General features: G+C 40.4%; 1 protein-coding gene across 2 annotated transcripts in view; it reads right to left on the bottom strand.

Annotated features, from left to right (window-relative positions):
* CPA6 (carboxypeptidase A6) overlaps window positions 1-16787 on the bottom strand; it is a 111377-nt gene that overhangs the window by 29501 nt on the left and 65089 nt on the right. Inside the window, exons 3-6 of one of the 2 annotated variants that reach the window (XM_048840884.2) lie at window positions 15363-15487; window positions 7997-8111; window positions 3430-3531; window positions 2447-2551 (exon numbers count right to left, since the gene is read on the bottom strand). In XM_048840884.2, the coding sequence (XP_048696841.1) occupies window positions 2447-2551; window positions 3430-3531; window positions 7997-8111; window positions 15363-15487 (447 nt within the window). Of the gene's footprint in view, window positions 1-2446; window positions 2552-3429; window positions 3532-7996; window positions 8112-15362; window positions 15507-16787 lie in introns of both variants that reach the window. The other variant, XM_048840885.2, reaches the window with a different exon arrangement.

Below are 16787 nucleotides of genomic sequence, written 5' to 3'. Positions count from 1 at the left end.
GACAGAGTTTATGGATGTCCAGAAAACTTGCCTCCTAATGGACTGTGTTTTCCGAAACTCAGATTGAACTTCGGAAGGGATGGACTGCCTGCTGCTGGGCTGCATACACACTTACAGAGAATTGCCAAGAGCTGAGAGCATATTGAAACTTGGAGTGCTTCTGGAGCTCTCATTAAAATGGCTAATCATTTATTGGGAAAATGACATCCCAATCCAAATATCTCAAGTTCATATTTTTTTTGTTTTCATTTACTCCGGCCAGAAACTATGACTATAATGGATTCCTTTCCTGTTGTGCTTTTCTAAAAATTGGGATTACACATTGCACTGAAGAAGGGGGATGGAGGAAATGCAGCATGTGAACAAATACGATGCATGAGAAAGAGTGACAGACACATTCATTTACTCTAAGTAAATTCTGAGCTGTACACATTTTAATTAAACACAGAAAGCATATGTTAAATATTTAGTGAAATGATGCTAGCAGTCTAGTCTTCAAGGGTCTCAAATAACAGGCAGAAAATTCATATGTATCTTTACTTCCTGCTGTGGACTTTAAAAGAAACCTTATCCTAGTTTCCTAACTGCAAAATGAATTTAAAGCACTAAATTAAAAAGACAGGCACTGGAGGGGGTGCCTTACACTGCTTATTTGCTACACCCTCTTCTCCCTCATTTCAAGGCTGGGACTTGGATCCCAATCCTGCAGGCTGCTCTGTACTTGCAAACTATTATACTAGCATAGAGTCCTGTTAAAGTATGTCTTCCCTGCAGAGTAAACTCAGGTGACTGGCGCCTGCGTATGAGTAGCGACACTGCAAAGCCATACCTGTGTTACCATGTCCTCACTGGTGCTGTGCTCCCTCACGTATATCACTAGGACTTTTTGAGCCATAGCACATGGCTGCAGTAAGCTGAGCTTTTCTATAATTCTTTCCCAGTGAATTGTAGGAGAACTTGTCTGTCCTTCTGGGCATGTGGGGGAATTATGGGAAGGCACTGGAGGATTAGCATCACTTGGGTGGTTTAACATCCTCTCTCACTGCAAAGTGGGCAGGTGACCAACCTGACTGAAAGCCTGTCTCGGGCTCCAGCCTACAGCCCCACTGAGCTACCTGGTGTAGGTTGGAAGTATCATTAAACTTGGATTTAGCGTATATTGTGTGTGGATGGGAGGTGGGTAGAGGCAAGACCTGAAAGAACCCAACTGTAGTACTGCAGTGAATACACCCTTAAAGTGTACAGGGCTATGTATGGGTGCGGGGGTCTGACTTTGTGTAGTGCCTTGCAGGATCAGGAGTTACCACAATGCTGATAGGTCGGAAAACCAGAGGCAGGTTTCCTGAGAAGACAGTGTTGCTACAATGTGGGCTTAGAGGAGAACCAAGGAAGGAGGAAAATGTGTGCTATAGGAAGACACTTGCATTCAAAGTTACAGCAGTAGTTTAGGATAGTTTGTTTATGAAGGATTTTGAGCATTGTTTGATTCTGTAAATCTTGCTGATCCAAAGTGACTAGCGTTTGGCAGGTAAAACCCTGGGCCTTAAATAAAAATCTTGCAAAATTGTCGTATGTCTGAACTGAGCCCAGAGTGAAAATGAGAGTAAGTGGTGAAATGAAAAAGAATACTGATGTACTGGAGCAGGCAAGTGAAATGCTGAATTTTAATTGGTTTAATTTCCCCATTGTTTGAAGAATGATAAAGGGAACTGGAGTTTATTTGTGAGTATGTATGTGATGTTTAGACTCCAGATAAATCAAGGGTTAAGGGAACAAAACAGAGTGGGGTGGGACCAAAGGGAAATTAATGAGACAGTGAGTGTTCAGACAATCCAGAATTCATCATTTTGGATCAAATTCATCCCTGGTGTTACTCCACTCTCTCCAATTGAATTACACAGGGGATGAATTTCTCTTTTACAAGGTTTCTAAGTTTCAAGGGCAAAGGTATTGCCAGATTGCTCTACAAAAGTTAGTGCTGGGCTTGGCATTGACTTATCTGGACCATTGCCAACGTATCAGTCTCCATAGTGTGGGCGTTCTGAATAGACTCCTATTCCAAATCTCTGCCAATACACGTAGGGCATGTTTTTGTGATGTGTGCCTAGCTTTGTCTAGGGTTGCATAAAGGGGTGACAGCCCCACTCAGGTTTGGCTTGGCTGCCCCTCCATTATGACAGAATGGTGGCCAGACTAAATCTGAGTGGTGCTGCAAACCCACGTGCCAGGTCGCAACACCCAGAGCAGGGAACTGCACCCAGCTTTGTGTTGTGGGCTGAGTGCAGGGTGAGCAACCTCTCCAATACTCCTCCTGCACCAGGGTCTCCCCTGCGCACTGAGCCCACGACCCATCTACAATCTTCCTGCAATGCACTTGTGGGTCATGACCCACTGTTTGGGAAACACTGCTCTAAAGCAAAAATAGTGTAAGGCAGAGCACACTTACTTCTTTTACAAACCATTGGCAGAAGGCAGGACCAATCCATTCTCTTGCATGAATGCCACAGTCTATCCAGACAGCTCTCTTATAAGGCCGTGTTCTTTTACCTAACTAAAAAAGTAAATATTCATTGTTACCACAACAGGTCTTAGTGCTTATTGACATTTAGTGAGCAGCAATAGCAGAAGTGGACACAGTTAATTAGCTACAATAGACACTTTGAACTTCTCTTGTAAACAGTTACAAAAGAGATACAGATCTGATACTTTGAAATGGGAATTCTAGGTATCGTCCATGCAGATCATTTCAAGGTTACAAACTGGAGAACTGAAAAAGTCACAGGAAAAGTCAGAGCTATCAACTCCTCTTATATTGAAGAAATAAGCCCTTACATGCCCCTTGGAGCAGGGCTGGGAAAATGTATGTTTGAGGAATAATTTTGAGATTTTCCTGAAATCAGCATGTGATGTGAAACCAATTTTTAAGAAATTAGTGGGAAAGGATGCAAGGAAAACATATAGAAATACTAATTTTTCCTTTGTAGGCCTTGGCTAATTTTGAGCATTGAATACCATCATTTCATCATCAACGGATCAACAAGAATTATGTGGGACACAATGTTCAGAAGAGCTCCAGGGTTTCTTGTGGTCCATCTATCCTTGAGGGTACTCATTCTAGAAGTCAGTAATAAACTCAGATCTTTCCAACTCCCTTAAAGCCAAATCCTACTTGCCTTACTCACACAAATAATCCAGTAGATTGCAAAGAGAATATATGCAGAGGTAAAGCCAGCAGATTTGGCTCTTAACTTTCTAATGTGTGAACTATTTTCTGCCAGGTTATTACATTGTTTGTTAAAGGTCTGATCCAGAGAGGTGTTGAATTCCCACAAATCCTCTGACTTCATTAGGGAATGTAGGTGCTCAGAACCTCTCATATAAATATGCTGTGTGAAATAGATATAACTGCTTTAACTATTTAATTTTTACCTTTAGTACAAACAGAGGTCTTCCTTCATATGATTTTCCAACAGAGAACATATGAACGAGATCTGAATGGGTTTTGTTCAGATGATACATCCAACTTTGAATCTGAAAATACAGAGATAAAATTGCTGCCTCAGTCATTAACATTTTTGTGAAAGAGATATTAAAGTGAAGGGGAGAAAAAAAGGCTAGTGAGACCTGTCAAGAATATGTTTTGTTTTCCAGTTGTGTCCTGTCTGTCACTTAGATTGTGAGCAATGTGGGGAAGGGAGTGGAACAGTCGTCTTTGTTCCATGTCTGCACAGTGCCTAGCACCCTGGGGCTGAGCTTTTAATAGGGTTCATAGGTGCTATTTTATTACTACTTTTACTACTATGACTAAGCCCTTAGTGTGGTTTTTGATTTGGTCTTTCATTTGTACTATCTCTGTGCTCTAATAAATGCTCTAGACCTTTTTGTCCCACCTTGCTTCTTCAGTAACTTCAAGTGTAGTCTTCCCTAATTCCTCTAATTTGTCCTGGATGGCACCTCACTACAACAAAGTGACCACTAACCTCCCCCTTGGAAAACCTTGAAGACCCCTCCCACCAAGAAGTGGTATGGAGGAAGCAATCCAGCTAACTTCCCCCATGTGAGGCCAACTGGACATTCTCTAAAGACATTAGGTGCTGAATGGAGAAAGAAGTCTCCCCTCTGGAAGATGGCACCAGGTAAAGATGGAAAATAGGCTTGTTGGGAGAAGGGAGAGGAGTGGTAGAAGATACTAGTATCAACAGTTTCATTTTTTGCTGTGAGTGGATAGGATACTTCAGCTAAACCTCAGGAGCTACAGATCCCCACAAACTGAATTCAGTGGTTTTGTTTCTAGTGCAAACTGAAATAGGTAGATTTTGCAGAGCTCTATCTAACACCCTCTGTGCTGACAGCAGTAGGTTCTGTACTTGTATGCACACTGTCAAATGGGAGGATTGATTTTTCCTTCTTCCTCTCCCTACTCAATGTCTCAGGGCCCGATTTTGAAGAGGCTCTGCACGTATAGCTTCAGAGGAGGAGAAGCAACAGCAACAGGCCATCTCATAGTTAAAAAAATTTTCACACGAAAATAAGCAGAAATTTTAAAACCTTGGAGCTTATACATAAGTTATTACTCAGAGAGCATTCCCTTTGACTTCAGTGAGAGATTCATAGACTCACAGAATCACAGAAATGTAGCGCTAGAGGGGATCTAGAGAGGTCATCTAGGCCAGCCGCCTGCACTGAGGCAGGACCAAGTAAACCTAGACCATCCCTGACAGGTATTTGTCCAGCCTGTTCTTAAAAACCTCCACAGCCTCTCTTGGACAATGATTCCAGACCTGAACTACCCTTTATAATTAAAAAAGAAAAGGCATACTTGTGGCACCTTAGCGACTAACAAATTTATTTGAGCATAAGCTTTCGTGAGCTACAGCTCATCCGATGAAGTGAGCTGTAGCTCACGAAAGCTTATGCTCAGATAAATTTGTTAGTCTCTAAGGTGCCACAAGTCCTCCCTTTCTTTTTGCAGATACAGACTAACATGGCTGCTACTCTGAAACCTTTATAATTAGAAAGTTTTTCCTAATATCTAACCTAAATCTCCCTTGCTGCAGATTAAGCCCATTACTTCTTGTCCTACCTTCAGTGGACGTACAGAACAATTGATCACTGTCCTCTTATATTTGAAGACTGTTATCAGCTCCCCACACAGTCTTCTTTTCTCCTGACTAAACATGCCCAGTTTTTCCCTCATAGATCAGGTTTTCTAAATTTGTTATAATTTTTGTTGTTGTCTAGATTCTTTCCAATTTGTCCACATATTTTCTAAAATGTGGCACCCAGGAGTGGACACATATTCCAGCAGAGGCCTCACCAGTGCCAAATAGTGTGGGACTATTATGTCCTGTGTCTTACATATGACACTCCTGTTAATACATTCCAAAATAATATTAGATTTTTTTGCAACTGTGTCACATTGTGACTCACTCATTCAATTTCTGATCCACTATAACCCGGAGATGCCATTCAACAGTACTGCTGCCTAGTCAGTTATTACCCATTTTGCAGTTGTGCGTTTAATTTTTCCTTCCTAAGTGAAGTATTTTGCACTTGTCTTTACTGAATTTTATCTTGTTGATTTCAGACCAATTCTCTAATTTGTCAAGGTCATTTGAATTCTAATCATGTCTTCCAAAGTGCTTGCAACCCCTCCAAGATCTTGGTGTCATCCACACATTTTATAATCATACTCTCCACTCCATTATCGAAGTCATTAATGAAAATATTGACTAGTACTGGACACAGTACTCCTGCAGGACCCATTAAATATGCCCTCCCAGTTTGACAGCAAACCACTGATAACTACTTTTGAGTACAGTCTTTCAACCAGTTGTATATCCACCTTATAGTAATTTCATCTAGACCACATTTCTCTAGTTTGCTTATGAGAATGTCATGTGGGACTGTGTCACAAACCTTACTGATATCAAGATATAATTCATCTGAATGAGAGTGAATTTGGCTCCTAATAATAATTTAATTAATACAACCAGTGCCTATTTTTATTTCTCTATTGGTCCACTGAAATCCATGGGAGTTCTTCACATGGTGTCATAAAATAAATGGAAGGGTAAACCTCTTTAAAATCCCTCCTGGCCAGAGGAAAAATCCTCTCACCCGTAAAGCATTAAGAAGCTAGGATAACCTCGCTGGCACCTGACCAAAATGACCAATGAGGAGACAAGATACTTTCAAAAGCTGGGGGGGAGGGAAAAACAAAGAGTCTGTCTGTGTGATGCTTTTGTCAGGGACAGAACAGGAATGGAGTCTTAGAATTTAGTAAGTAATCTAGCTAGATATGCGTTAGATTATGATTTCTTTAAATGACTGAGAAGTTAAGCTGTGCTGAATAGAATGGATATTCCTGTCTGTGTGTCTTTTGGTAACTGAAGGTTTTGCCTAGAGGGATTCTCTATGTTTTGAATCTAATTACCCTGTAAGGTATTTACCATCCTGATTTTACAGAGGTGATTCTTTTTATTGTTACTTCTTTTTTACTGTTTTATCTATTAAAATTCTTCTTGTAAGACCTGAATGTTTTTTTCATTGTTCTTAAGATCCAAGGGTTTGGGTCTGTGGTCACCTATGCAAATTGGTGAGGATTTTTACCAAACCTTCCCCAGGAAGTGGGGTGCAAGGGTTGGGAGGATTTGCGGGGGAAAGACATTTCCAAACAACGCTTTCCTAATAAAATAAACCCAGATAAACGGTTGGTGGTGGCAGTGGAAGTCCAAGGGCAAAGGGTAAAATAGTTTGTACCTTGGGGATGTTTTAACCTAAGCTGGTAAAAGTAAGCTTAGAAAGTTTTCATGCAGGTCCCCACATCTGTAAAGAATGGGGAAGGAACCTTGACACATGGAAAGCTTGCAAGCTTTGGCCCTTTGTAGAACCACCATTACCTGAATACTTTTATCTCTTTTGGGCCCCATCCTGCAAACACTTAAGCATGTGAGAAAAATTTAATCACAAGTAGACCTGTGGACTTCAGTGAGACTTCTAACGTGACTAAAGTAACCATGCCCTCAGACTCTGAAGTCAAAAGAATTTAAACTAAAGTTATGTTAACAGTGCCTGGTTTAAAACAAAGAAGTTTCTAAGGTAATTAGTTACATTTTTAAAAAGGAAAAGGAACATAAGAATGTAAGTCCTACAGGGTCACACTATTGGTTCACCTAGCTCAGTATCCTGTCTTCCAGCAGTGGCCAACACCAGATGTTTCAAAGGTAATGAATGGAATAGGGCAATTATTGAGTGATCCATCCCCTGTTGTCCAGTCCCAGCTTCTGGCAGTCAAAGGTTTAGGGATACCCAGAACATGGATTTGCATCTCTGACCATCTTGGCTAGTAAGCCATTGATGGACCTATCTTCCATGAATTTGCCTAATTCTTTTTTGAGCCCAGTTATACTTTTGGCTTTCACTAGGTCCCCTGGCAACAAGTTTCACAGGTTGACTCTGCAGTGTGTGAAGTAGTACTTACTTTTGCTTATTTTAAACCTGCTGCCTATTAATTTCATCAGGTTACCCCAGCTCTTGTGTTATGTGAAAGGGTAAACAACACTTCCTTATTCACTTTCTCCACACCATTCTTAATTTTATAGACCTCCATTATATCCCCCTTTAGTTGTTTCTTTTCCAACCTGAACAGTCCCAGTCTTTTTACTCTCTCCTTGTATGGAAGCTGTTCCATACTCCTGGTCATTTTTGTTCCCTTCTCTGTACCTTTTCCAGTTCCAATATATCTTTTTTGAGATGCCAAACCTTGAAAGAAAATATTATAAATAATAATGGATTAAAAAACAAACTTTAAAGGGTCTATATTTTTATTTTATTTTATATAACACATTTAGAAAATGAATATGTACGTTTAACATTTACTAGCATCTCTATTCATCAGGATCAGAACACACTTCTAAATAGATAGGGTGAAATCTTAGCCTCGCTGAAGTGAATGGGAGTTTAGATAACAGACACCTTTTCATTTTCAACATACCTCTTCCAGTGAGTGATACACTTCATAGTTGTATCCTGGTACTGATCTACGATTCCTACATGATCGCAAACCACTTTGTTTTTCTATCGCTTTCTGTAGATCAGATATGATGATCCTAGATTAAAAAGAAAGCAGCATTATTAAATGGCATGAATAAAATACAGTGCGATGCAAAATAAATATCAGATTTAAAGAGAAATAAAGCCACAGTAAAATCGTGCTGATATTACATCATCCTTTTTTATTTTAAACAATAAAAGTTTGCAGGCTCATTACAATACACGCTGCCAAATAAGTAGTCCAATTGCTTTGAAACATAACAGTGCTTTCAAAAACAGAGGCAGCTTGTTTTTAAGTGAATGAAACAGAAAGATGTAAACAACTTAGCCTAATATAAATGTATTCAAGTTATGCTTATATGGCAGCACTTGTAGCCTACTTTTATACTGGAAAAAAAAATCTGTAAAATATGCATGCCTATGTTTTCTCTCCATGTAGAAGTGCCGAACCATACATATAGATACGGGGGGGTCAGATACAAAACAACAAGAAAACATCAGACTTGGGCATTGAAAATATTCCATCTAAAGCAAAAATGAATGTGTAAAATTTTTCTTGGTTTATCATGTATAGTTATACTACAGTTCTTCTATGAAATATTCATCTTGCAGTCAGTCATTTTAAAAGTGTCGAGCAAAAACTGAGAAACAAAAATTGCGTAATGTAACCTAAATAGACGGTCACACACTTAGACATAGACAGGAAGAGGGGGCTGGTATTGAAAGAGAAATGCAGAAAACAGCTTTTCTATTTTTCTGCCTAGACTAAAGAATAGCCCAGAAAGGTCAGTAACTCATGGAAAGAAGTCGATCCGACTCGGTGGAGTGCTGTGATCTCAGACATTTAGGGCCAGAGTCTGATCATACAATAGCTTAAATCAGGAGTACCTTCGCTGAATCAGTGGCGATATGATATGTCAGTATAAAATTAAGAACAGAATCGGGCTTTGAAAATCATGGTGCTACTCTCTTGAACTGAATCGCTCTAACATTGCAATTAATGCCCCCAGGCGTCATTTGTATAAAATGAGGGTGATGCTCAATCTTTTTAATTCTTAAAGCATCAATGATTAATGCAGAAAAAAGAAATGCTCTATTTACTAACTTTATAAACTACTAACTATATCACTTTAATATGTAATCAGCATATCAATATGTGTACCAAAGTAATTATGATCTATGTTCTTCAAATAAATATCTCAGGGAAGTAATATATATATATAATTATGACTGAAGGCATCTCTTCAGTCATACATTTTAAAATAAATTCCAGGGTGTCAAGGTTCCTCCCCCATTCTGAATTCTAGGGTACAGATGTGGGGACCTGCATGAAAACCTCCTAAGCTTACTTTTACCAGCTTAGGTTAAAACTTCCCCAAGGTACAAATTAATTTTATCCTTTGTCCTTGGAATATCCACTGCCACCACCAAACTCTAACTGGGTTTACTGGGAAATGTAGTTTGGACACGTCTTTCCCCCCAAAATCCTCCCAACCTTTGCACCCCACTTCCTGGGAAAGGTTTGGTAAAAATCCTCACCAATTTGCATAGGTGACCACAGACCCAAACCTTTGGATCTGAGAACAATGAAAAAGCATTCAGTTTTCTTACAAGAAGACTTTTAATAGAAATAGAAGTAAATAGAAGTAAAGGAATCCCCTCTGTAAAATCAGGATGGTAGATACCTTACAGGGTAATTAGATTCAAAACATAGAGAATCCCTCTAGACAAAACCTTAAGTTACAAAAAAGACACACAGACAGAAATAGTCATTCTATTCAGCACAGTTCTTTTCTCAGCCATTTAAAGAAATCATAATCTAACACATACCTAGCTAGATTACTTACTAAAAGTTTTAAGACTCCATTCCTGTTCTATCCCTGGCAAAAGCAGCATATAGACAGACACAGACCCTTTGTTTCTCTCCCTCCTCCCAGCTTTTGAAAGTATCTTATCTCCTCATTGGTCATTTTGGTCAGGTGCCAGCGAGGTTACCTTTATCTTCTTAACTCTTTACAGGTGAGAGGATTTTTCCTCTGGCCAGGAGCGATTTTAAAGGGGTTTACCCTTCCCTTTATATTTATGACACAGGGCTATAGCCTTGATTTTCTGAGCACTCTGAGCCCAGGCCAACAAAGCACTTAAGCATGTGCTTAACTTTAAGCATGTGAGTGATCCAGCTGAAGTCGGTGGGGTTACTCACATGTTAAAGTTAAGCACATACTTAAGTGCTCTGCTGAATCCTGGGTAGAATGTTCAGGATCAAGTCCTTTCACGATCAAGTCCTATTTGATCATCTTGAAGTGTGTAGATTTAAACATAACTCCCCATGTATAGATTTCTGTGCCTCAGAATGAGAATATACTATAGGGTCTCTTATTTACTTTCAGTGAGCACATACTATGTTTACTTATTGTGGCCCAGGGCTCTAACTTCAATTGCAAGTGGATGTCAGGGACTGAATAGTCAACCTAGACACTACAGGTACAGGAGCCTATCACAAGGTGACTGGTCCCTTTCAGAGGGAACAGATCAAGTTCCCCTGTGACTTATTAGCCGCTTGCAAGTGGGATCTCATAGAAGGCACCTGGTATCTATAACTCCTCAGGCACTGGTTAGGACAAGGAGGAAGAAGAAACAGGAAGTGGTGGGAGGAGGAAGAAGGAGTGGAAGAGATGAAGAAGATTCTCTGGAGCAAGCTGCATAAACCCCTTACAGAGCAAGAGTTGGGAGCTGCTGTGGGGAAGAGCTGGTGCAGAGAAAGAACTGGAGAGAATTGGTGGGACAGGGCTGGCTGGAGCTAGGGAATCCCAGTGACTGAAAGGCTCATGTAGCAGCCCCTAGTTAAAAGGGAAGATCCGACTCAGCTAAGGCCAGGCTGAACATATAAGAGAGTGATTCTGAAGAAGCAGGGATTGGATTCATGGGCAAAGGCGGCCTGGGGTATGGAACACTATGGGAAACCCACTTGCAGGAGCTATTTGGGGGTCTGTGAACTGTTTCACATTGAGAGTCCTGTGAATGGATGCACTTATATTAATAAATGATGCTTGGAAATAGGGCTTTTATTAGACTCTGAGAGAGACCTCATTCCTTTCCTGGGCAGTGATATAGCCACTAGTCTGTGGCGGAAAGGATGGGCACCTCGAGTGACCACAGGGACTGAAGAAGGAGAAATTGAGGCAGGACTTGCCTGTATTGCAGAGGTTAGCTGCTTGATGGTGCCCTGGTGTGGTGGCCCCTGTGACAGAGCCTCTTCAGTAAAAGATGATCTGGTGCATAGCCTGTGTCAAGGTTCCTTCTCCACTCTGAACTCTAGGGTACATATGTGGGGACCTGCATGAAAGACCCCCTAAGCTTATTTTTACCAGCTTAGGTTAAAAACTTTCCCAAGGTACAAGCTTTGCCATGTCCTTGAACAGTATTCTGCCACCACCAACCATTTTAAACAAAGAACAGGGAAAGAGACCACTTGGAGACATCTTCCCCCAGAATATCCCCCCCAAGCCCTACACCCCCCTTTCCTGGGGAAGGCTTGATAATAATCCTCACCAATTGGAACAGGTGAACACAGACCCAAACCTTTGGATCTTAAGAACAATGAAAAATTAATTAGGTTCTTAAAAGAAGAATTTTAATGAAAGAAAAGGTAAAAGAATCACGTCTGTAAAATCAGGATGGTAAATACCTTACAGGGTAATCAGATTCAAAACATAGAGAATCCCTCCAGGCAAAACCTTAAGTTACAAAAAGACACAAAAACAGGAACATACATTCCCTCCAGCACAGCTTATTTTACAAGCCATTAAACAAAAGAAAATCTAACACATGTTCTAGCTAGATTACTTACTAACTTTACAGGAGTTTTAAGGCTTACATTCCTGATTTGTTCCCGGCAAAAGCATTACACAGACAGACCAAACCCTTTGTCCCACCCCCCCCTCCAGATTTGAAAATATCTTGTCCCCTCATTGGTCATTTTGGGTCAGGTGCCAGCGAGGTTACCTTAGCTTCTTAACCCTTTAGAGGTGAAAGGGTTTTGCCTCTGGTCAGGAGGGATTTTATAGCACTGTATACAGAAAGGTGGTTACCCTTCCCTTTATATTTATGACAGCCTGTTTTCATGGCCGTCTTATTGCTAGCTAAATAAGAGTTTGGTAAATTCAAGGGTCAGATAAAACTATGTATTATAGATGGGGCTGGTAATACTGCCTATTTATTTGCACATTTGCTGAGCCAAACAATAGCATTCTTAGTGGCCAAGTGGAACTCTCGGAACTCACTGCTGAATTTGGCTAATGGGCACTCCTCAACAATGAGTATTATTGTTTGATATGCGCAGCAGCTGCAGCTTGGGTTGTCTTAAAGACCCCAGCAGTGCTGGCTGCTGCACAGAGGCCTTGGCCAGTTCAGAATCAGTTAAGAACCACTGGGCGGCAATGGATCCGCGTTCTTGTTGTGCCACCTGTCAGTACCCAGCGCAGTCCAGGAAAGCTAATGATCCTCCTAGCAAGCCAAATTCTGCATGCTCATACTTGAAGAATCCTGGTATTGCCACCTCCAGTTACTCTAAGAATGAGCAATCCCACAGCTTCCATACCATTAGGCCCGCACTCCAAGTCTTACTACTAAACATTGAGGGCTTATCGACAACCAGGCGATCAAACAGCGTTCTTGCCTGACATGTCCCTTTGTTTTATAAGACTTTGTTTTCACTTGCTTATATTTTTGACAAATTTTAACTGTTCTGGTTGAAATTTTACATGTCAGGTGTCTGCCTCAGGCTGAATATTTTTAGAAAGTTTCACCCAGAACAGTTAAGCTGATTCTTAGAATCAGACTAGTGTCAAATACTTTGTTATACCATGTTTTTTTATACCATGTTAAAAAAAAATCTGGCCTGCCTGCCTGCTTTGGAGCAGGGACTTGATATCTGGCATTTGGGTGACCTGTGTATCAGGGATGTGCCTTTTGAGGTTTCCATGAAAATCTGCCCAATTTAGGCCAAGTTATAAACCTTTTGAAAAAGTATCATTTCATACATGCTAAGTAGAGATTTCATAGAGCTTTGCTGCTGAATGGTCCAAAGACTGGGACTGGTTGGGCAAAGAGACTGGGACTGAGGGCTGGTGGATGTAGATAAACTAGGATGGATGGGGGTGAGGACACTAGGAATGGGGGCCTGTGGGGGATGCGGGAGGCTAGGACTAGTTGCACAAGGAGATTGGGAGTGAGAACTGGGAAGGGAAGTAACAAGGGGAACAAATTAGGTTCTTAATTGAATCAAATATTGAATAGCTGCTCATTAAGTGAGCACTGTCCATCCTCTAGACTGAATGAGGCTGGGGTCCTGTGGAAAAATATTATGTAATCACTACAAAATTTGGAAAAAATGGCACGGTGGTAGTCCTGATGAAAAGGATCTGGAGGTTATAGTGGATCACAAATTGAATATGAGCCAACAATGTGATGCAGTTGTGAAAAAGACTAATATAGTTCTGGGTGTGTTTAAGGAGTATTATATGTAAGACATGGGAGGTAATTGTCCCACTCTACTCAGCACTAATGGAATACTGTGTCCAGTTCTGGGTGCCACAATTTAAGAAAGATGTGAGCAAATTGGAGGGAGTCCAGAATGCAAAGCAACAAAATGATAAAAGATTTAGAAAACCTGACCTACAGGGAAAGGGTAAAAGAACTGGATATGTTTAATTTGGAGAAAAGAAGACAGAGGCGGCACCTGATAGTCTTCCAATATCTTAAGGGCTCTTTACAGTGACCAATCGTCCTCCATGTCCACTGAAGGTAGGGCAAGAAGTAGTGGGTTTAATTTGCAGCAAGGCAGATTTAGGTTAGATGTTAGGAAAATCTTTCTAACTATAAGGATAGGTAAGCACTGGAAAAGGCTCCCAAGGGATATTGTGGCATTCCTGTCATAGGAGGTTTTAAAGAACAGGTTGGACAAACACCTATCAGGCATGGTCTAAGTCTACTTGGTCCTGCCTCAGCATAGGGGGCTGGCCTAGATAATCTTTAGAGGTCCTTTCCAGCCCTACATTTCTATGTAATTAAAGACTCTATCATAATGCATATGCAGAAGGGATGAATTAAGGTTGCACAGGCAGCCTTAATTCTGGTGTTTCCTAACTTCTGAGTGCTTGATTTTGCAACATTAATAATGTTTTTAAAGTATTTTTTGATGACGATGACAACACTTGTGCCATCCTTTTTATAGACTTTTGTTGAGACAAGGAACAGCAGCAGCGATATGAATGCAAGAAACTGGACATGTCAATTCCTGTACAAAAATGTAACATAAAAGTTAAACATAAGTGTAAAAATATCACATAATCATCTCATTTTTAAATGCAAGCAAAATTGCCATAATGTAGGGCCCATAGCAAAACAGCTTTGATCTTGGGCTACTAGCCCTGCATACTTAATTGTTTTATATTTGCTTTTATTTTGAGGACTACAAATTTAGTAATTTGAGATCATTGCAATCTATAAGAAATAATCATACTGAGAGTGACTTCCAGTCAAAGCATACCACTTCGTTTGTATACTTTACAAACATTAATGTTTTATCCACACTGAGATAAGTACAATTACCCCATATAGGACGTGATTCAACAAATTACTTACGCACATCTTAAGAATGTGAGTAGTCTATGGGCTTCAGGAGGGCTCCTCATGTGCTTAACGTTACATATATTAACTTAGATGCCTTGCTGAATCAAGACATTAACCACACGATCACCCTTTCTCTCTACATGAAGAGTATGATCAATACAATTTGAAACATTCCTGAATACTTAAAAACATTTATGTGGGATGTGATGCTTATTCAGTCTTTGTTCTACGTGACCTATGTTTTGTGACCAGAACAGAGAGTTATAAAACAAATCAGTGCATTCCTTTATATAATTAATGAAGCATGTGAGCGCGCTCTCATTTACAATATACTTATAAGCAAACCCAGCTCCTGTTAAGTGTATGTACAAGCAAAACAGACTATAGAACAGGAGCAGTAATTACCATCTTTCTCACAACAGATACAATTTGACATGCATTCCAGACACACTGGTCTGCACTCTAAAGGAGGCCATTTAATTAAACTGTTTGCCTGTGGGAGACTCTGTTATTCCATAAAATGACTGTCTTGTTGTGAATATCTAGCTACCTGTGAGACAAATTGAAAATATGCTGTGCTAAAACAAGCTTGGTATTATAGACATAAACCTGCAGTAGAGGTCAGATCCCACGTTCCACCAGAATAACTCGCAGAAAGTGAAATGGAAGCTTACGTGTATTTGATGTTTGCTTGTTGCAGGTAGGGTAGCAGAATTTGTGAACTGTTCCCTGGAACATGTACATCTGTGACTGTACCCTCTGAGATGTGGAAGACGCTGCTGGGCTGCCACAGGTCCACCTGTAGTGCAGGAACCAACCTGTAATTCATATTTATTCAGTGTAGGTGGGGAAATCCAGGAGATAGCATGGTTGTAATTTTCTTCTATGTATCTAATATGGCATGTTGTTTATTTAGCATCACTGGAGTACTAATGCTTAGTGCACTGGTCAAACACTGCTTACTTACAGTAGTTAGAGAATGACTCAAACTTTTATTTTTGAAACAAAAATGTTTCACTTTCAGTTTAACAAAAAATTTTTGACCTCTTCTTGGTCTGAACTACCTTGTCAAAATCTTGCACATTCCCGCTGCATCAGCTTCCCTATAGTCAGCAACGTTTGTTTTCATTTTTATTTTTCAATAGGGCAATGCAAGGAAAGAAAACTGAGGAGAAATGGAAAGTGTTCAAAAATATATGAATGTGGTGTTTGCAAAGTGTATGCTAAAGTTCTGCAATGACCTTTGGTAATAAATATGCCAGAGGTACAACCCAAGTTTCAATGCAGATTAGGTTAGCATGGGGCTATAAAATAGGTGAGATTGTGTTCATACTTGAGGGTTATCTGTGGTTTGTGTCTATGGTCAGGACACAGTCCTAACTCAGTGCTGAATGACAATATCTAGTGCTGTGGTAGATGGGAATAGTGCTGTGCTGGTGGTAGATGGGAATAGTCCCACTTTGGAAAAAAAAAGTACAGTACATAGAAAGGTTACAAAATCAAGGAAAGGTAACATATACCTAAATGCAAGTGTCTACACCTCCAAATTAATCTGTAATTTTATTTTCTAAGTATAAAAGAAACATGGTGTATTTTATTTCTGGTCACGTTAGCACTGTTGCCTTTTTTGGCTCAAGTGGTTAGCCAATATGTGGGGCCTTGTGGGATTGTTTCCTCTAGGAGGAGAAATCAATGACGAGTCATGTATATTCTTTGGCGCAATTCTGTTTGTTTACAAAGAATACACACAAAGTCCTTTTCTGCTGAACACGGTAGAAACAACGGCAAGCTGTTTCCTTGCTCACTATTTTTGAGTCTGCCCTTCCAGGCAGTTCTGTGCCCAAGGAGTTCTGTCTCTCTGCTCCCTCTCAGGGTCATGTTCATGACCACGTCCCTCCCCGCTGGCTTTCTGCCTCTAACAAACCCTCCCATCCACTCACCCCTCTTTCCAAACAACCTCCTCGCTCCTGCATTTGGCACCAGTCCCAGGGAAATCCCTCAGACCACATGGCTTAGCCCTGCTCTGGCTTTGCGATGCGTCCTATGGCCTGGACAGCAATCTCCTTTTGTTTCCAGTTAACACTACATGAAGGGGCATT

This window comes from Caretta caretta, chromosome 2, assembly GCF_965140235.1.
Source record: "Caretta caretta isolate rCarCar2 chromosome 2, rCarCar1.hap1, whole genome shotgun sequence".
Lineage (NCBI taxonomy): Eukaryota > Metazoa > Chordata > Testudines > Cheloniidae > Caretta > Caretta caretta.
This window is presented reverse-complemented; position numbering and strand designations above follow the sequence as displayed.